We start from the raw sequence: 21,580 nt of genomic DNA, 5'->3' as shown, positions 1-21,580 counted from the left end.
ATCATGACAAAGTCACAGAGATGTATGCTTTGATGACAGTTTTTGCATTTGAATCAGTGGTACGTGTAAACAGTCTGATGTGTAGACATCTTAGCTGTTCTTGTCTTGACAATGATTCTCCTCTTTCACCCTCAGATGTTTTATCCGCCCTGATATGTCCCGCCCTTTTACTTGTGATGGATTTCCAAAACATTTCCTGCCGCGTTCTCACATCAACTCACCCTGACTTAATGCAGACATTTCAGGAGGTAGTTTGCAGGTCAAATTCTAGATGAAGTCAGGGTGAAAACTTTGATAGTTTGCATTCACACATGCAGCTTACACTGAAGATTTCGGAACGTTTTTAGGAGTTTTGTGCATACAGCTTCAGATAAATGTTCCATGCTTTCTCTTTGGGTTGCTTCATGTAGGCTACATGGATACGCTAAAAAAGATTGCTTCATAAGCACAGCTGCAAACAGAAAAGTAGAAAAAGTATAATTAAAAATAGAGACATATTAGAATAGTTTAAGAGAAGTAATGGTTATATTTATGCAAGATAATCATAAAATGATGGGCTTATAAATATGTGATGATGATTTTACGTTGATGGTTTGTTTTTCTAAATGTCTGATTGGTGTATTCCTTTAGATAACGCTACAGAACATGAACCGTGGGATGGTTTTATCTCTCCTCCTTTGTAAAGGATTTTCTTTTGTTTTCTTTGCTAAAGGACATGAGATAGGAAGCATTAAGGCACCTCAAGGTTGCATTTCATAGAACGTTCTGGCTCTCATTGTGGCTCTCACTTACTTCCAGGTCATTTCCCTCAGTTAGGAACCTTCCGAAGCCGCCTCTCTCTCCACGGAGGGTCTGCTTGCTCCGGCTAGTTTTGTCAGCTAAGTTAAAATTTAGATTCATCAGCACTTCCTGTGGTTGACCCCCCCCCCCCACCCCCAATTGAAGACTCATTCTATAATTTAGGGCGACAAGCCAAATGTGTTTTCAAACAAAGTTGTACATTATGCAGCTTTCAGTCTCCTGATATCTGCAAGCAGTCAAACAACTGTCGCTGAAAGCAGACCAGCAACATCTGAGTCCACGGCAGAAATTATCATAATTACTGGAGGGAGAATGTGAGTCTGCAGGCTATTCTTTGGATGTAATGCCTGAAAGGCTTCAACACACAACAATACCTTCACATGGGTGTGTTTGCACAACTGCATTAGTAACACACCTTTGATTTATTTTTATTTTTCTCTCAGACCTGAGTTTCTGCAGCCGCTTCCTCTCTCTACTCTACTCTTTCCTTCAAATGTCATAATTATAATGCTAGTTTATGCTGGGAAGAAAAAGAGGGAAGGAAGGTGGGGAGAGAAGGAGAGGGAAGTACAAATACTTCAAAGAGAAGAGGAGGAGAGAGAGGTAAGAAGGAAATAGGAAGAAGATAATGAAAAGCAGAGAAGACAAATGGTAGTGAAGGGAGGGAGAGAGGAAGGAGGATAAAGGTAAGAAAAGGGGTAAGGAAGATGTAAGAGGAGAGGAGGGGAGGAGAGGACACAGAGGACAGAAATGGAGTAAAGAAGGAGGGGAGGAGAGCAGGAAAAGAAGGATAAGGAATACAAGAAACTAGTGGAGACAATAAGGAGAGATGGAGGGGATGAAAGTAGGGTGGAAAAAAAGAGGAAAGGAAGGAAGGAAGGAAGGGGACAGGAAAGGTGGTGGAGATGGTGAAGAGGAGAGAAAATGTTGATGTTGTGAGAAGGGAGAGGGGAGGAGAGGAGGGCAGACCTATAGGAAGAGTGGATAAAGGGGGATGAGGAGGAGAGGAGAGTCTGGCAAGTTTTACTGATTTCACAGCATAAAGCTAACATTCCACCTCACACCCAGTAATCATGAATTTAACACTTCTCCTTTAACACCTTCAGAAAGTATTGAATGTTTATTTTATTCATAACCTTTAATAAGAGAGGCTCTGTCTTACTTATACTATGGTACAGCTCTTCTAACAATCCTAACACAGGAGTCTCTATTACCCATAATTATCTCTCCAAGTCTTTATTCTAACACCTCAGGCTATTAATACCCAACTCTTTACACCCATAATCCCTCTCTCACTCTTATTTTAACAATCCCTCACTTACCATCCTTCCACTCCTTCATTTTCCCCTCTCTCCTTCCCTCCTTGTCACCTCTGTCAGTGTCACAGATGGTAACGAGACTTGTTCTAAAAATGGCCTTCTCCTCACTCCTCAGAAGCCTATCAACATCTGCCTATCACCTGATCCTCCAGGAAACATGGAGGGGAAAGGCAGGTGAGATGAGGGAATATGTCTCCTCTGAGTTTACTTTGATCTGATTCAAAGTATTGATTATGTTTGCAGCGCTACAAAGAAGATTCAGATCTTAAGCTAAAGTAATATAACGTAAAGATGCTGTGAAGAGTTCTCACCTCCTGCGGCTGGGGATGACTCCGACCTCGGGGCAGTTTGGAGGCGGTGGGCTGAGGTGACGGGCGGGCCACCACTCTTCTTCGCCCGCACTGCTCACATGAAGGATATCCCCAAAGTGAAATGAGAGGATCTGATTGGCCGTGGTCAGATCCGTTGTACTTCCATCGTAGTCGAATAGCGCTCTGCAGAAAGACAGAAGCACAAAACTAATTTGAATATCGACTTCACTGAAGCCTATATCAGCTGTCATTGGGCACAGGTCGTCAGCCTATCACAGGGTTAACAGTAAACCAGTATACCAAACCAGCATGTCTTTGGTGTGTGGGAGGAAGCTGGATCACCTGCAGGGAACCCATGCATGCACAAATAGAACATGCTGACTCCACACAGAAAGACTCCAGCTGGGGTTCAAACCAGGAACCGTCTTGCTGTGAGGCAACCGCACTCCACCACCATGCGGCATCAGCTTCAAAGCAACAGACTGAAAGGTGACATCAGGTCATCTACTTCAACTTCTCTTTTAAAGCGTATGTTTCAATTATTTATTTATGACTCAGGATTTTCACAGAATGTATTATTTGGTTGAACTTTATCCCAGAGTGCTCACTTTGACCTTATACACCAGAATACCAGGGCAATTCATGGTGCATCAAAACCCACTTGGGAATAAATTGAAATCCTGAATAACATTCTCTCAAGCACGAAAACACAAAAACACTCTGTCAGGATGCCTTTTACCTCTCTCTCAACTATTGACAAGAACTTGACATCTTTATTCTGCACTTAAAAAAACAAAAAATATATAAAAGAAACACAGAGGGAGAGCATGAGAAAGTGAGAGAGAGAAAGATATCTGTGGTAAATAACACAAAAGAGCTGAGGACTGCTTTTCTACACTATTTATTCATGACCTTCTCTGTATGTACATAACTCTGTGTCTTTGTGTGTTTGTTTGTATGTGTTTTTATGTGTTTGTGTGCTGCACACATCTGTCTGTGTGCATGTCACTCTATTTGTGTGTGTATTTTTTTGCGCTGCTGTGTATGTGCGCCGTGTCCCAGCGGTGATCTGTCTCTGTGACCACAGACCTGTCCGCGGGGAAAAGACCCAGAAAGTAGGCCAGCAAAATGTGTGTATGTGTGTGTGTGTGTGTGTGTGTGTGTGTGTGTGTGTGTGTGTGTGTGTGTGTGTGTGTGTGTGTGTGTGTGTGTGTGTGTGTGTGAGTGTGCCTGTGGTGTGCAAAGGAACTAGAGCTGAAATAACCGACATTCCCTAAAGTCCCCGCTGCCTTCATCAATAAAACAGAACATAGACGGAGGAGGAACCAGGAGAGAAAAGGAGAAAATCAGACAGAGGTGTAGACACAGAAAGTCTGAGAAAAACACCACCTTATGTTTTATTTATGACTCTTTAAAGATGATACAGAAAGACTTCCACACAGGACTTTATGTGCACAGCTACCTGCTGAAACAAGACTGTATATAGACCGAGGAATCTCATGGTAACGTGATCTTATGGTCAGAAGGTCATAGTTCAAATGGGGTTAACTGCTCCGTTGTAGTAACAACTGATCTTTCTAACCAGCTCATATTCAACCTTATATTCCAACATCAAATGACTGTGCTCATATAATTAGATACAACCTGGTTGAAAGTGTACTATGCACCATGTAAGTACCACTTATAGAATAATGAAACACTGGAAAAGAGCAGATTTTCAGGCAGTGCCGACTAAAGTTGTAAAGAGTGCTCCTCATGTTGTGAGCCTTTTGAGGAGACAGCGTTTTGAACGGAGAGCTGCATGTAGCTGCTGACCTGAAGCATCTGCTTTTGTGTGCAGCTAAGAGTGAGTTCCCATCTTTCACAATGACACCATGTGAGAGAAATTTTGACTTTGACAGTTCACGCACACTGCTCGACATGTTGCCATGTTTAATCCAGACACCTGTGAATGAAGGCAGCCTCACAGGTTCATCAGGGTCAGTCAAAAGTCATGCAACCTCTGAGACAAGAACTCTTTTGCCAGAGGTGCCCACGCTGTTAAAGCTGCTCTACACCATCCTGATTAACTGCATGTGCTGAAAGGTCTGAAAGGTCAAACATATCTGAGGTCAACAGGTCGATAATAACACAGGACTACATATTGGTTGTAGTTTTTTTGGAGACCGCAAGTGACCTCACTCAGCTTAACAACGAACAGGGAGTATGAGATCAAACCTATTCATTAGTTTCCATATTACGTTATCTGTAGTACAGTGTCAATAGCAGTGGCTCCAGCTGAGGAGTTGAGGATCAGTCTATCATTAATGGCACAGTAACCATAAGTCTTTATGAGCTCTTGTTGTTAAGCCCAACACAGTCTCAGAAGATGGCTGCTCAACATGAGTCTGCTCCTGCTCGAGGTTTCTGCCTGTTTAAGAGAGTTTTTCCTGATGCTGTAACTTGTTAAATGCTGCAAAGTGTTCTGCTTATGGTGGATTAAAATATGATCAGATTGAATCTAATCTTATCTTGACGTCGGTTCTTAGTGAATAATAAAGCAAAGAGTACGGCCTATTTGTTGTGGATTGGCACTGTATAAATGATGGTGTTAAATAAAACCGTGAAAAGAGCAGCTTGTGGTCTTGGTCAGTTTCTTCTTGTTGCTGGTTTGACAAATGTTCCCAACTTGTTTGCAGGGTAAACTCAGACTCAGTCTATCGCCTTTATTTCATCACTGCTGATTATCATCTGATTAATCACAATAAATCCAATTATAACTGCTGAGAACAGTAATCTGACACAAATTATTAGGATACATTTAAATGACTTCTACTTCATGAATCAGCAAACTGTGGTGTAGTTTGCAATCAAGTTCAGCAAACTAACCAGGTACTTATCATAAAACAGACTCAGCCTTTAAGCAGGGCCGTCTCATTTCTGCCTTCTGTCAAAAGTCAGCAGCCAATAGAGGGCTTTGTCACTTTGATGAACATATGTGTTTCTGGGCTCAGTGCTGAAATGACTGATGCACAAGTCTTACTCTAATAAGAGACAGAGCTGTCAGATCTTAGCCTCAGCTTCTGTTTGCCGTGGTGGGTTTACTTTTAATTCTAGAGGAATTTACTCAAAACAATTATTCAGTTTGAATCCAAGTTAATATTTATTCATTATTCATGTGTTGTTGTGAACAACTTTAACAAACATGTGCTGCATGTATATTTGTTTGTAGGCACATTTCACGTGTTGCATGTTCAGCAGATTAAATGGATGTTAACCAGTTTATTGCTCACTAGTTCACATATCATGAGAACTAGATTTTTTACGCAAAACTTTCTTGATAAATGACTGTGGTGTATTTGTATGATAACGTGGTTGAAATATGTAAATATATGGTTTCTACTGTAAGAAAGACACACTGAATAGTATCAGCGGTACAGTAGGCGTACTTTGTCAGCAGTTAAACAAGTGTGAAATATTTAGAGATGTTCTGTATCATCATAAGAAATTAAAGTATTGTAAAATAGTAAAGACAAAGGCGACGGCATGTATATGGTGATGGGATATACTGTATATATGAACAGCCCGTTTATAGACAAACAAGCACACTCTCATTAAAACAGGTCTACGTCTTAAATGAGTTCACAGCGACCATGTTTCCCTGATGAACAGAGTGTAGGATCATTTAGGCCATATGTTAATGTAACTCTAAATCAATTACCTGCTCTCAGTTTAACAGTCAGTGTAACTCCTGAAATGTAATTACCCGAGTGAAGGAGCACAGTAATGACTGCAGCGTAATCCTTTACACTAGCTGTAACCCAGTCTGTGTGGTAACCTGTGGAAACAACGTTTGTACCACTAAGCACAGCCGGTGACCAAAATATATCGCAACTTTATTTTTCTGGCAATATTCATCAAGCACTGTTTCTCTGTAGCAGCTCTTCGGCTCTGGAATAGCCTGCAAGAGATCATTGGACAGGCAAACTCTGTTGAGACTTTTAAGAAACACCTAAGACCTACCTATATTCCATTGCTTTTAATTTAATTTCCAATGTTGTTGTTTTTTTGTTGTGAATTTTATTTTGTGAAACAAATCAGTGTCATCATGTAAAATTGTGTTATCTTTTTTTTTGCTAGATTGCTACTCACACAAACTGTAGACTTTTGTTCTTTTTAAATTAATGACCAGAATAAAAATATTCATTTTGTTTAATCTGTTTAGATGTGTTTCTATTTTAATCTTGCATTCTTTTTTCCGTATCGTTTCCTCTGAACTGTATATTGTCTGTGTTTATGCTGGCTGTGTAGAGCCTATAACTCTTATCTATCAAATAAATTTAAACTTAAACTACTGCTTAAGATCCTCTTTGATAAGGTAGTGTAAGACACAGCATGTGTATGGCGGTAAAAATCCGGTGGTCCACAGATACACACAGAAAAGGGCAGCGGGCAGATCTTAGTCGATAAATAGCCTCACTTTTATTTAAAATGTCATTCCTCTTTGAGTCAATAATTATAGAAAAAAAAAAGAAAACAATTATTGCACAAGTATTTTAGGAGTTCAAAATATCTCAAAGGAATTCTCCAACAAGCAGGCTACACCGATGGATTGCTTCTCGTGTTATCAAGGCCACATGTAAATGTAACTCCAAATCAATTTACAGCCCACGGTATTACAGATGTTTTAATTCCTGTGGGGGATCTGTGAAATCTCATTACTTGCGTGAAGGAACACATGCAAATTACTGCTGAGTGTAACACAGTGGACATTTCCCACTGAGAGCCGAGGAAATCTTAAGCTATGTTTTTGATGTTAATGCTGTTTTCGCACAGCCAGCAGCCTATTGTGCACTGCACTGCACTTCAGCGTTTTACTGTACTCTATAGAATTACTGCATACACGCAGTTTGTTTCAGAGGTGAATCTGCTCGTATGATAGTGCAGTTCAACACAAAGTCAGTGTTAGATTGTAGTTTAGAAACTTTTGTTATCTATTATGTTATTTCGCCAAAGGAACCCCCTTACGTTTATTGTTTCAGAAAGAGGTTGCACCATATTTAATCCGCTTGTGCAAAAAGTAGCAAAGCAATTTAAAACCATAGTATTGAGTTTCAAGAAGTGAATGTCCCCGAGCTTTTTGTGAAATGCTTTGAAAACAGATATCTGCACCACAGATCAGAACAGAGAGAGATGGTATCATTTTATGCTGCCCAGGGAAGCACACGTCTTGCATTCATGCAGTTCTCGCAGCCTAATCTATGCATCATGTTTTGTTATAACTCTATTGATTAAATCATTACATACAAAGGAAGTGTGTCAATATTCATGAGTATACCAGGAATACAAGTCACCTGTTTATTCATATCACTGCACGATCATGGACGTTTCCAGGTTTCTAAACGTCTGTGAGCTGTTGTTTGCAGTTGGTTTCTTACCCTCTCATTCTTTTTGTTCTCCACCAAAGAAAGATAAGAAACCTTGATGTGGTTTTAACATGCTTTAATATTCTGGTTTCTATAAGAGAACTTCAGGTTGACTCTCCCGGTTTCTGAGACTAGGTTTGGATGTTTACAGGCACATCACACTGGTGCAGATATACTGTAAATTAGTGCTGCACAATAAAACTAATTGTAATCACAATCGGGATGTGAAAATGTGCAATTACATAACCACACAAAAGGTTGCGACTGGTGATTTAAACAAATGTGTGCTCGTCTGTAAACAATACAACTGCTCCTCTGGTTGTTTGGAGTCTGTTTTGTTATGCCCATCATCTGCTCTGACAGTTTGTGTGTGTGTGTCGAGCATGTTTATTTGGTCACATGACTATCCAGCACATTGAGCACAGAGTGACCAACATGGATGCTGACAAGCAGAAGCATGACGAGCAAGCCAACGCTGAACGCAACGTCTGCTATATGAGGATATTTTGGATTCTGTCACAGCAACGTTAAACAGTATGATGAATGCTTTGGAGTGTAGGCCCAGGTGAGTAAAGACAAGGTGAAGGAGACAGCCAAATATGTTTAAAGCCAATAAAACCACAGTGGAACTCAGTTACAGAGTCTCAGGGGTCACTTACACATGGTTTCAACATGCCTCCTGGGTGATCAGATCATACTCATCATCATACTGTGCAATCGCTAACATAAATGCAGTCTAAAGCGACAAATGCAGGGTTCTTTTAACAGAGTGTTTATCTTTCATTTTAGCTAGTTTGATAGCAAATACATCCTATTTTGTGCAGTTGTAAAATTCATTAAAAGTAGACGTTTAAAATAATTATAGAAGACGATTTTACTGATATTATTCTAAAGCTATGATAGCCTTTCCAGGTTGACTTTAGCGCTGTTAATATGCAATTACAAAGCCAATTTATTGAGCCTTTGTGTGTTTGAAATCAGACATTAAAGGTGCAAAATGAGAAGAGGAGAGGAGAAAGGGAGAGACAACGCACACACCTTTTACCCAAAGTCCTACACTGGTGTGTCACCTTGCTTCAGTGACATTTCCTCTGAGGAAAGGTTATTGTGTGTCTTCTCCATGACACACAAGCAGACGGTAGGGGCAACCAACACGCACGCACGCACACACACACACACACACACACACACACACACACACACACACACACACACACACACACACACACACACACACACACACACACACACACACACACACACACACACACACACTGAATGTGGTTGTATGAGGGTGGCAGAGGAGCAGAGAGCACCAGATACCCCCAACCCGTCACGCATATGCAACCACATCTCAACCAATCAGCTGCCAGTGCGAGTCCTGCTTTTTTTATATTTGATGCTGATTGGTCAATTAGGGGCGGTACCCAGATACTGTACCTTCCTTCATGACAGTGATTTATCATGTGGCCTGTGAGGGGGTTACTGCATTATCCCATATAACCTTGAAGTGATTGTGGCCTCATATTCCCAAGACTACTCTCATCAAAATTCTGAATGTAAATTGATTAACATGACATGGCATATTATCTGATACGTGCATCAATTCTTATTAAATCTAAAGTTATTCAGTCATGGACAGGATAGTGTGCTTTATGAAATACTCTTTTATCACTGCTGGTGTGGCTCAGAAGATGACCAAACATCCTCAAAAGTAACGCTCTACGTCTCTATGTGTGTTGTTTTTTGTGTTTATGGCTAATAAGCAAACATTTGCATGCTAAATTCTAAACAAAGACAATGAATACTAACATTATACCTGCTTAATATATGGACGTAAGCATTGGTAAAAGTGTGATATCTGCATGTAAGAGTGGAAAGCCTCACAGGGCTGGTAGTGTGGCTGCAGACTGCCTCCAATAAGGTTATTTGTGACTGTTTGTCCCTCGCTGGCTGCACAAAGACTGACCCCCGCCCTGCTCTGAGTGTGAGTCAGTGTGTCAGAGTGAGTGTGCAGTTCAAGGTTATTCTGACCGGGCTGCGGCTGCTGCTGCTGCTGCTGCTTGTTCCTTCCAGGCCACTTGCACTCAGCTCAGGTCAGATGCTGATTTCATGCTCAGAGCGTGTCAGATAAAGTTTCCTCTGAGCTTCGTACTGATATTACTAACTTCTTTGTTATCAGGACAAATCTCTAGTTTAATACTAAAGCAAATCCTAAGATATCAGGGTTCAGCCAGTCCACAGTGTTTGTGCAGCTGTGTGGGTCTTTCTAGTACCATCTGTTTTTGCATCCTGGTAGCTACCGGTACAGTAGTTGAGCTCGGCTTTTGGTAGTGTTGAAAGTTTTGAGGTATGAATAAACCACTGCCTGTGACCAGTTTGCAAGACTTGCTCCCCCCACCTGTGCAGGTCGATGTGTCTTAAACTGAAGTCTTGTCTATCAAACCAGCACTCCACAGGGTCTATTTACTCCATAACATACTACTGCTTTCTTTAACCGCATGATTATGAGCTAATAAGGGAGAAAATATGTTAAAAAGCACTGCTGGATTGGTGTGCGTCATTATATATCCCAGCATGCCTTGCAGCTGCTTGCTTCTTCAAGCCTTCTTTTGGATACAATACTGCAACACAATAAAAGACCTCTTGTTGCATTGTATACTGGTCATACTGGTGGTTACAGCAGGGGTTCTCAAACCTTTTTAGCTTGTGTACCCCTTTTTCAAAAACAATTTCAGCAAAGTACCCCCTTGTACGGCAGAGAACATTTTTCAGGAAATAACAAGGGAAAACAACATAAATAAATGTATGCATTTGGTTTTACAGTGTAAAATTAACATTGAAAAAAAAAGATGACACAAATTCTATACTTTTGTAATGCAATATTTTCAGAAATAATTAAAGATTGAGGCATCACTAGTGCCTTTCATGGCCAAAGGAGCACACTGAGTTATTTCTGTCAAACAAGAAGCATTTCAACCACCTGTCCATTGTTATCCTCCTGGCTGCGTTTTTATTAGCATGCAAATGAACGTGATCACTTGCTGAACAATTGACGTCAACAGACAGAGGCTGTGTGGTCCAAGCGGTTTTGTAAATAATATATTTTATGAATGAATATGCTCAATTTGTAAATAGTGCCCTATTTGATATTGCATTGAAATACAAATGAAATGCTGTGGATAAAGTTGTTTCTAATCAGATTTGTTTTTTAATTTGTTGTGATGCAACTTTTTTTTTTTTTTTTACATTTGTCACGTACACCTTGCACAACTCCCACCTACCCCCATTTGAGAATCACTGGTTTACAGGATGTAGTCTACTTTTTAGATGACAAAATACATGTATCAAAAATCCACCGAATTTTATGATGCATCAAAAAAATCCTAAACTGACTGTATCATTATGTTTCAGTTTTGACTTTGAGTGCCAAAATTGCAAACATTTATGCAAATCAGGTTTCAAATTCTTAACAAATTTAGGTTTACATGATTTTTTTGTGTGTGTGGATGTGAATCCTTGATTATTTTAAATGTAGCATTATTGAGGAGTTTGAATTCAAACCATCGACTCTACCTTTCATGCAGTAGGCTATGCATTTTAAACACTTTTAAGACTTCATATAAATCTTTGAAAAACAGTGCAAAGCGAAAAAACAAATCGCACTTAATTCTAAAACCATCAAATTCATCATCCTTGATGCTGATTTCTGTGCACATAACTGAAAGTTTCCAACAAATCAAAATAGTTCTTGTTACAGAAACGTCTCGATGGCAGTTCTGACCCCTGGTCCCTTGTGAAAGGACCCTCTGTGGAGACTATTTTTAAAAAAAAGAATGAATCCAACTTGATTGTCTACATGTATTTCTATATGTACTTATGCAGGGAAAGCAGTGTAAGTAAGAGGAGGGAAAAAAGTATATTAACTTAGTTGTACCTTTCTGTATGCTGATCTCCCAATGAAATATTGGTTTTTTTTATAAGAAAGAACTAATTCAAGTGACAATGATGAAAATGAAATGAAATCAGAAAAAGTAAACAGCATAATTTCGTCTGAGTTTTATATGTGACAATTTCTGAACCTCATCACCTCGTTGTGATTTCATAATCAAGGAGAATGTATTTTAATTGTGGCATTAATTATTTACTTTTGTTACAACTTCGCCACAGAAGTCTGAGAGATTATCCACGTTTTATCTCACAACTTCAAGGCACTACGCTAGTTTTATTTATTTCTTTAATAGTACCCTTCCCTGAGCTCTGTATAAATGTTTTAATCTCACTACTTTGGCCATGACACACTGCCTTAAGATGCTATTTTACCTTTTTTCCCCCATTTCATTCAAACCATAGAGAGACTTTTCCTGATATTAACTCTTTGACCATGATTTTTGAACTCATTTACAACTCTTTCCTCTTCTTCTTTAGACTTAACTGGACTATTTGTAAGCGTGGCCTTTAGAGTCGCCCTCCCTGTCTTAGTTTTTCTTTGTATTGATCCAACAAGAGCTCTAAAGTGACTTATTTTCACCTCAGGGACCTAGCATTTAATCAATACTTCAAATGCCACAATCCATGTGATGAAATGCTCTCTAATGCATAGGTGGTGGGCTAAAGAAATTAAGAATGGTTGGGCTGATTCAGAAGAGTCTAAACGACTATGACAGGGAAGGACAGAGGATAACACACAAAAACACACACACAGGTAATGGAGATAGTTGACAGCGATGGATGTGTTTGTGTGTTGGGTCGTTTTTTCCCCACAGAATCTAATTGTGATTCCCGAATGTGATAACCTCTCTTTCAGCATCTCACACACAAACGAGAAGCAGAGTCGACAGCTGAGATAAGACCCTATAATAGTTGTGTCACGCTGAAGGACACTCAACAATCAGTCACCTCTGTGTGTCTGCTCTGTGTGTCCGCTCTGTGTGTGTGTGTGTGTGTGTGTGTGTGTGTGTGCGTGTCTGTGTGTGTGTGTGTGTGTGTGTGTGTGTGTGTGTGTTTTACCTGACGTAGAGTGTGCGTTTCTGTGTGGACCGGAGCGACGTGGAGCTGGAGCTGACACTGCTGGTCATCATCTGTTCCCTCAGGTCATGGATCTTTGCCTCGAAACGGCTGTACTCTGCACACACAAACACAGACACACAAACAGAGTGAAAACACTGTTAGAGCCAGTACATTTCAGGTGACAGGTTCAAGAAAGTAATGCAAAACTATTAAAATATCTATGTAGAATCTATTTATAGCTGCTTTTAGAAGCTACCTGTTACTCTACATTAGAAGCAGCTGACTGGCAGTGATTTTTTACGCTTCAATCATCTGTGCTCAGTGGTTCAGAAACATTACAGATCAAAAAGAGGAGCAGAGGCATGAACAAACACAGCCTTAATGGAGGTGGAGGTTTTTGCACTCTGTTAAACCGCATCTCTTAAAAATGGATGGAGTACAGAAAGAACAACGCATGTTTTGGTATAACATTTGCAAAAATGATTTTCTTCATGTAGGTTTGTTATTTCACTTTCCTGTTTAGATACAAATACATTACACACACACACATTACAGACACACACGCACACACAAATTACAGACTCACACGCACACAAGCTAATGGACATGCAGGTAGGGGCATCGAGCTGTCTCTACAGCCATAATCTAATAGTCTGTTTGATCCAAATATTAACTCCTGTTACATCAGACCCGGTCTATGTCAATATCATCATAAACACACACATTTACAAGGTCATCCGCATGCACACACACACGCACACACATGCACACGCACAGCCAGTTTGATTCCACAGCACTGACTCATTCATGTCACTTATTCTGCTAAAAATCTGTGTTTACAAATCACTTCAGGCGGGATGTGTTGTTATTCATGGATACCAACATTAGAATTTATTTATTAAGATAAATTCACCACCTAGTGTCCATGGGGAAACAAAAGCTTTTTATTCATTCGTTTTAGCTACTATATTTCCTGCTACTTTTCCCCCAGTGTTGTGCTTATTTTACTTCACCATGTGCACCCAGGACAGTGATTCTATCTGGAATGAATGGAGAAAGTTGGTTGATGAGGTCTCTTATTCTCAATTGTTTCTCCCATCAGAAGAAACATTATTCAACGAGCACAACAACAAACATAATTGAATTTTCAAGGCAGTTCTGAGAGGTGAGCGGCAATTCAGAGGTCTGGAGCCAGGCTAAGAGACGGCGTGTAACTGTAGATTCACGTCGGACACATGTGACTGCAGCTGCCTGCATGTTGTTTTGTAGGTGGAAAATCTGCACCGGACACTGGCGTCACATTATGCATGCACACTGGGTTCACACTGTGACGCTCAGGAAGCTCAGCAGTGGTGTAATGGCATCATCTGTGCAGTGTTTTTAGTCAGTTTTAGCCATTCAGAAATAAGAAAAGAATTGCTTCTTATATATATTATACATCTTATCTATAGAAATAACATTGATTTATTATTATTATTATTATTATTATTATTATTATTATTATTATTATTATTATTATTATTATTATTGTTGTTATTATTGTTATTGTTATTATCATAGTTAATATCATTATCCTCATCCTAATTTGTATTATCACTGTTATCATTATTAATATTATTATTATTATCCTCATCATCATCATTATTATTATTATTATTACTATTATTGTTATTATTATTATTATTATTATTATTATTATTATTATTATTATTGTTATTATTATTATTATTATTATTATTATTATTATTATTATTATTATTATTATTACTGTGTAGGTAGCAATTGAGTCTAGGACTAATTTCCATGAGGGGACAATGAAGTGTATTGTATTGTACCATATTGCATTGTATCACACTATACCGTATCTTATTGTGTTGTGTTGTATCATAGCGCAACATATCTGACTTTGTTGTGTTGAATCATGTTTTATAATATCTTTATCCTTGTATATCGTACCATACCATATTGTGTTAAATCCTATCGTATCCAGTTGTGTCCTATCATTGTATTGTACTGTATTATACCCAGTTGTATCTTATAGTGTTGTACTGTATGGTAGTATATCTTACTGTGTTGTGTTCAATCACGCTTTATTGTATCGCATCACATTGTATTGTATTCATTTGTATCTTTTAATGTTGTATTATATGGTATTCTATAGTAGCATATTGTATCCTATCATATCATACGTGATAATATGAATCTTAAGTCTTTCTCTGAAGTTCCTAATCCATATCTTACTGTTTAGTCCTGTATGCATTTTCATCAGGAAGCAAAGAAGTACGTGTGAACATGGAGAAGTGTACTTGACTCCAAGCTGAAGTAAAGACATAATAATACAGCAGACCAGAGAGGAGACCTGTTAGAGGTAACATGTGTATACTCTGATGTATTGAAGTTGACCTTTCTCAAGTTAAGGGTTTGCTCCTTACAGTTTAAGTTCCATCTTAGAAACTGTCAGTATTTCCTTATACTCTTCAAACAGTATTTAAGAGAGCTGTTAACTTACAGGCATTGTGAGGCCATATCACTGTTGTCACTGTTATCTTTGTCATGTCACTGGATTGTCATTGCCTTATCATTTGACCTGACTGTTATCAACTATGATATCAACCATGTTTATACTGTGAATGAACCATCAGAGTAAATCAAGTCTCTGTTTCTCAGTGCCGTTATTGAACATCAGGAGAAATATCTCACCATATCAACATGTTGAATCATGTCATATCATATTGTATTGCAGCATGTGTTGCTTGCATCCTTCTTCCTCAGACCTACTCAAACTCAGATTTCCTGATGTTTCACACAAATATAAAAATTAATTCCCCAAACAGCGCTTTCTGTTTAATTTTGCATAAACAACTGTACCCCAATCTCACATGAATGACAAGTAGTTAATTACAAGGGGGCCAATCAATGCAAAGTGCAACACTTCATTCATACACTCAGCAAAGCCTCCCTGTGCTTTAGTATTCTGTAAAAACCCTCTGACCCATTTTTTTTAGTGGCCATGAAAATGTCAGGGCACCTCTCTCGTTATAAATGTACATTATTTATGGAAATGCACAAAGTGGAAAAAAAAAGCAAATGACATGAAGTGTTCTTTAAAGTGTGTCTCTTGCTTTTAGGCTGATTGTCTTCTCCCAGCAGAACAAGATAGAAGATATAATATTGTAACCAGCAGATTGCGGTCTTAAAACCACATTAAATCCTGATACTTTGATTCACAGTGACAGCAGAAATGTGTGTAATAAATCCTCACTGACTGCCCTCTAGTTCTCTTAACACCACACAGCTTTGGAGAAACCTCCAAACTAACACGCGGATGACAACGCCGCTGGCAATAAGCCTGAAAAAGCCCTTCTGAAGGATGTCCCTGTGAGTGTGTGCTTGTGTGTGTGTGTGTGTCTGAACCATTATTGTGCGGACTAGAGAATCTAATTAACCCTGAGTAATTCAATCATACAGGAGGTACACACGGTCATGCACTTACTAACACAGAAACACACACACACGCAAACACAGAGAAGTGAAACCTCCACTATCTTCAGGGTTTTCCAAAATGTTCTCCCTTTATCTGTTTTCATTTCCTTGTTATCTTCCTACACACACGTTCAGCATCTGAAAACTGTCATAAAGCAGCCTCCAGCATCCAGATCTCAGCTCTGATTTCCCCCAAAGCGATCATTAATCTGACACGTTGATGCTCATAGACACAAACAGCTAAACTGCACTAAAACGCCTGAAAGCAACACACATCGGAAACTATGGAAGTTATCACAGTAACATGGTCTCATCGGCTGCTTTAAAACAATACACTGAGAAGGTAGAGGTAGAACTTTAAGGATTTGTTGTGAGGAAGATTAACCTGCATCGGTCTAGTGTTTTATTTGAGATAATCAATGCCAGAACAAGGTTTGGCAATGAGCAGCTTCACTTAAAACTGAGGATAAAATGGCCTTTTAGCTGAAAGTGTATTTCTCATTTGAACCTTGAATATTTGATAAGCCATATCCAATCTTTAACCCCCTACAGGTTCATGAGAAGGAGACACTGTCACCCAAACATATGCTGCAGATACTGTATAACCTTAAACATCATCAACAGCAGCATGTAACTGTCTCTGTCAATGCATCGCCTCCACGCAGCATTATGAGATTAAGAGCAAAAGAGTGAGAGAGACAGAGACAGAGGCAGGGATGAAACAAGACAGAGTGCAAAGAGACGGAGGAGAGATGAGGGAGAAACAGATCCATGAGTGTGATTGAGCTCCCTCACATTAGACACAGAGGAGGAAAGACTGAAGGTTCATCAAGAAAGCAGAGGTACTATAATGAGATGTTGTTCCTCTTTGTGAGCCACAGAAGAAAGCATGTGTTGCAGCTCAGATATCAGTGTTTCTGAGTCCTGAGGAGAAAGAAAAAGCATTTCCAAGGCTGCATCTCTGATCATCTTCTACTTTCAGACCAAAGCAAAGTGCTGGCGTCTGAAGTCAGAGCTGTGATCTTGATCATCTTTGTAAAGTCTTAAAGCCAGTCATACAGTAAAAGGTACCGAGCTCAGAGGACAAGAGTGAAACAGTTGATACTACACACAGCAATGTTTCCACATCACTGATCATTTCTTGCACTGAGAGTCATCAGAGCAAAGACAGCGTAGGAGCCAACATGTTAATGCTGCATCACTGGTCATCAGAGGGCTAATAGTGTCACGGATAAACAGATCCACCACATTAGGACAGACATTTAGCACCATTTAGCACCATTTTCGCCCCAAAACGCTCAAAGTGCCGAAAAACTTTGCCAAAAATATAAGAATCTTCATTCAGCAATGCTGGGATGATATTAGAGTTAAGGCAAGTGCATCTCTTCAAGTCTGTCTCCTTCAACTCTCACTCAGCTGTACTCACATGCTGCCGGCAGATGTCCACACGATATGATGATGAAGCCGGTTTCGGTTGATTTTGGATGTGTGAGCGAGAATTTGGGTTTTGCAGCTTTCAGTAAGTAAAAAGAAACAGAGAGAAAGAGAGAAAGAGAGAGAGAGAGAGAGAGAGAGAGGGAGAGAGAGAAAGAGAGAGAGAGAGAGAGAGAGAGAGAGAGACAGAGAGAGAGAGAGAGAGACAGAGAGAGACAGAGAGAGAGAGAGTGCAGAAGTGTGTGCGTGATGATGGAGAAGATTTAACGCCAGAGCAGAAAGATGTAAATGTGTCTGGAAAGGAATGTGTGTAGGTATGCAGTGGCGTGCATGTATGTGTGTGTTTAAAATCAGTCCAGCACTGCTCAGCTGCCACAGGAACAACAGATGCTAACTCTCTCTTTTCCTCTCCCTCTCTATACTACACTCGTCTCTTTTTCTATCTCTCGCTCACTGGTGCGTCCGCGCTGCTTTGCTCCTCCCCCTCTTTGACAGCAGCTTGCTTTAGGGCGGAGACACACACGCACACATGCACATGCACGCACGCACATACACACACTCAGCAACAGACATGAACACTGTTTCCTCAGGTCACTCATGCAGGAAGCCGAGTCGATGCCAGGCTCTCCTGCCCTACTTTGGCCCAGGGAATTGGTCTGCATGCCACACACACACACACACACGCACACGCACGCACACACACACAGGATAAAGCTTGACCAAGCATTTTGAATATTGATTTTCGGAAAGCTTAACTAACAGCTCAATTCATATTTATTGGATGGGTTTTCCATTTGTTTGAAAGCAAAGCAAAAAAAGACGTAGCATCTGCCTTCATAAGTAAGAGGAATTAAACTCCTTCTGCTCTGCATGATTTATGTTTGTCTGTGTCTCCATCTGTCTCCCCTTTCCACTTCATCTCCTGTTTCCGTCTCTCAGTATTTTAAGACTCTTCATCTTTCGTTCTTATCCGTCCGATATTTGTTTTTGTCTTTTTCAAGGTTTCATTCCTGAGAAGCATTTTATAAAAAAACTGCAACTTTAAATGTCTCCATCCTGTCGACACAGGTGCTGTAAGCTCCTATTATTGCGTTAAACTAACACACACTCCCGTCTCTGCCTCTTTCTAGGTGTCAAACTACCCGAGTGGCACAAAAGCGCTGCAAAATCACCAGAATTAGGTTTCCTGTGATCACTATCTCGCTGTTTCTGTCAGCACTCATCACTTTAAAGCAGCACTATCAGATTAAGAGCAAGGGAGGGGAACAGACCCCGAGAGATGGAAGGAGAAAACAAGACACAGTGGAGAGACAGGGACGAGGAGAGAGAGGAGGAGGAGGAGTGGGAAGAGATGGGGAGGGGTGATGACAAAGACTAATGGCTATGGGGCTCATATTCCCTCCATCCTTGCTTCCTTCATTGCCCTCTCCTCTCCTCTCCCCTTCTCTCCTCTCCCAGGAGGGGCATTGTTCAGCAGCTGGCAGAGACCTTCTCTGCATTGTGCAGCTTCAGTGATATTCAACATCAAACCACTGGAGACGGGCAGTTCTCATCTATAGCTGCTGTGTGCTTTGCACCAGTATTATCATTGCAGATAACAAATCTAATTATTGAAGAGAGCCGCATCCTGTAGTGAATGCATGTCATGTATGCATTATAGGAAATCAGGATTTTACCCCAAATGACTTTCCTGCAGTAACAAGTTCAGATTTTATGTCTTATTTTGCGTCAGTATGACTTAAAGCCCCTGTGAGGAGTTTTTAGTTGATGATAAAACAGACCAAAAGTCAACTGTGGTGCTACTTTATGTCCCATACGAGCAAGAAAGACCATCAGCAACAAGGTCAACAATTTCTATATTGTGATTTTTAACTCCTGTAACCTCTGTGAAGGGGTTAGGTGTCAGACCAGATGATTAAACAAACAGCCTTTTTAAAATAAGTTGTTCTAGCAAATATTCAGTGAGTAATGCTTTTGACTTTTAACAGACAACAAAGCATTTGTCAGAGCACACTTTTAAAACATGTACAGGAAAAGGTCTGCAAAGAGATGAGGCATTGCTTTGTCCTCAGGGGGAGCCAGAATCAACACAATAGAAAGTTCCTCACAGGAGGTTTAAATCCTTGTACTTTTTTGCTTTTGTTTAACTTCAAGGTTTCTGTAGAGTTTTTGACAACTGCCAAATATACAGAGTCATCTGTATTGTCTTTATCATGTATGTGATAACCACTGCTATGCTCCTGTTGGGCTGGTGGTGGTGGTGGTAAAGTGAAGAGAGGCAGAGCTTTTTGTGAAGAAAGGCAGCAAAGTAGAAGACCACAAGTTGTCGGAGTACACAGTAGACTTTACAAATGATCAAGCCCATACAACTACATGAGTCAAGTTTTCTTACCCCTCTAGTATGACGAACAGGAGTGTTTTCTAAATAAGTGACCCTATCAATGACACTTCCTCATTTCTACACATATGAACTTGGAAAACACACAGATTCAGCTGTGTGAAACAGTCACAGTTAAGTTCTACGTTTATGTACTGATCTGGGGTCTCATTTCTAAACGTTGCTTAAGCACAAAACGTACATTTTAGAGGCAGGGGGAATTGGCAACACAGTTGGTGAGAGGGAGAACTGAAGTCAGATTATATTTTGATGCCTTTTACACATTTCATTTCATTGAATAACAACATATTAACAGACCCACGTCACCATAATCACTAAAATCTGCATTTTTTTTTTATATGTGTGTTTGTGGTGAGTCGTTTCCAATAAGCTGTCACTAAAAGATAAAAGCTTGTCTTAAAGTTCATCAAATCTTTAATCAGCTTTGTCTCACTGTCATAATTCTCCAAAGTGTAGAGGAAACACACGGGCCGTATCCTAACGTGTTTGTCTGGAGGTAAAAGGTTTTCGGAGTACGTATACTTTTAGTAGGGATTCTACGCACTCTTTTATAAATGAGACCCCAGGCATGCTCCAAAGAGACGCTTCCTAGTCACTGAAATATTATTTTAAAGCCTGACTGACTAACAAGTCTTACGAAAATCAGAAAACTGCACGTACACATTGTCAAATTATTTTACCGGGCTAGTGTGGCTACCATTAGCAGAACTAGCACAACCAGCCTTCTTCAGCTGTCCTCCTTAACGTCCTCATGCCTGTGCTGGTTACGCATTTCTCCAGTCAAGTGGTTATATGCCAGCTGTGCAAACTGTGCTGCATTATGGGATTCCATTTGTCATCTGTGCCTGTTTACATCCTGGTGGTAGAGCATTATGGCAGTAGTCATTAACTGGAGCCACTAACCCTGCTAGTCGTGAGTAGCTGCATTACAGCTTAGTCACATTATATGACTGGCATTGAAGCCTACAATAATACAAATGTTTATAATCCGTTAAGCCAATCAGTGGTGCCGATTCTGACGAGCGAGATGACATGTGATTAAGTTTTTGGTTGACAAAATGCCAACATCCCTAATACTGATGATACTAAATTTTAGAAAAACAATCAGCAAAATATATGTTTTGTTCCTCAGAACAATAAGGTGGGAGATAAGCAAACCATTTACATTGCCCACACAACTTGGAAGAACTCCACGGCTAGTGGTGGTATCACACTGGACTCAAAACTGCAGTCGCCCAGATGGAATTGCAGTAAAGCTACATTTTTTGCACATTTCTAAATTTGAATAATATCCGCTTTGCAGATGTTTTATAAGAAAATAAAAAACAGTAGCACTTTAATCTGAAAACACAATGCATTCCTGGTGAGTAATACTGACTTTGTTTGCACCAAGACTCCATGGGGCTTCTTTGATTCTCT

General features: G+C 39.9%; 1 protein-coding gene across 1 annotated transcript in view; it reads right to left on the bottom strand.

The window, feature by feature from the left end:
* LOC117829732 (disks large homolog 1-like) overlaps nucleotides 1-21,580 on the bottom strand; it is a 140,820-nt gene that overhangs the window by 13,071 nt on the left and 106,169 nt on the right. The window contains exons 14-15 of the mRNA XM_034707379.1: nucleotides 12,847-12,961; nucleotides 2,432-2,614 (exon numbers count right to left, since the gene is read on the bottom strand). Coding sequence (XP_034563270.1) covers nucleotides 2,432-2,614; nucleotides 12,847-12,961 — 298 coding nt within the window. The remainder of the gene's footprint in view (nucleotides 1-2,431; nucleotides 2,615-12,846; nucleotides 12,962-21,580) is intronic.

The sequence above is a fragment of the Notolabrus celidotus genome, chromosome 2 (genome assembly GCF_009762535.1).
Source record: "Notolabrus celidotus isolate fNotCel1 chromosome 2, fNotCel1.pri, whole genome shotgun sequence".
Lineage (NCBI taxonomy): Eukaryota > Metazoa > Chordata > Actinopteri > Labriformes > Labridae > Notolabrus > Notolabrus celidotus.
This window is presented reverse-complemented; position numbering and strand designations above follow the sequence as displayed.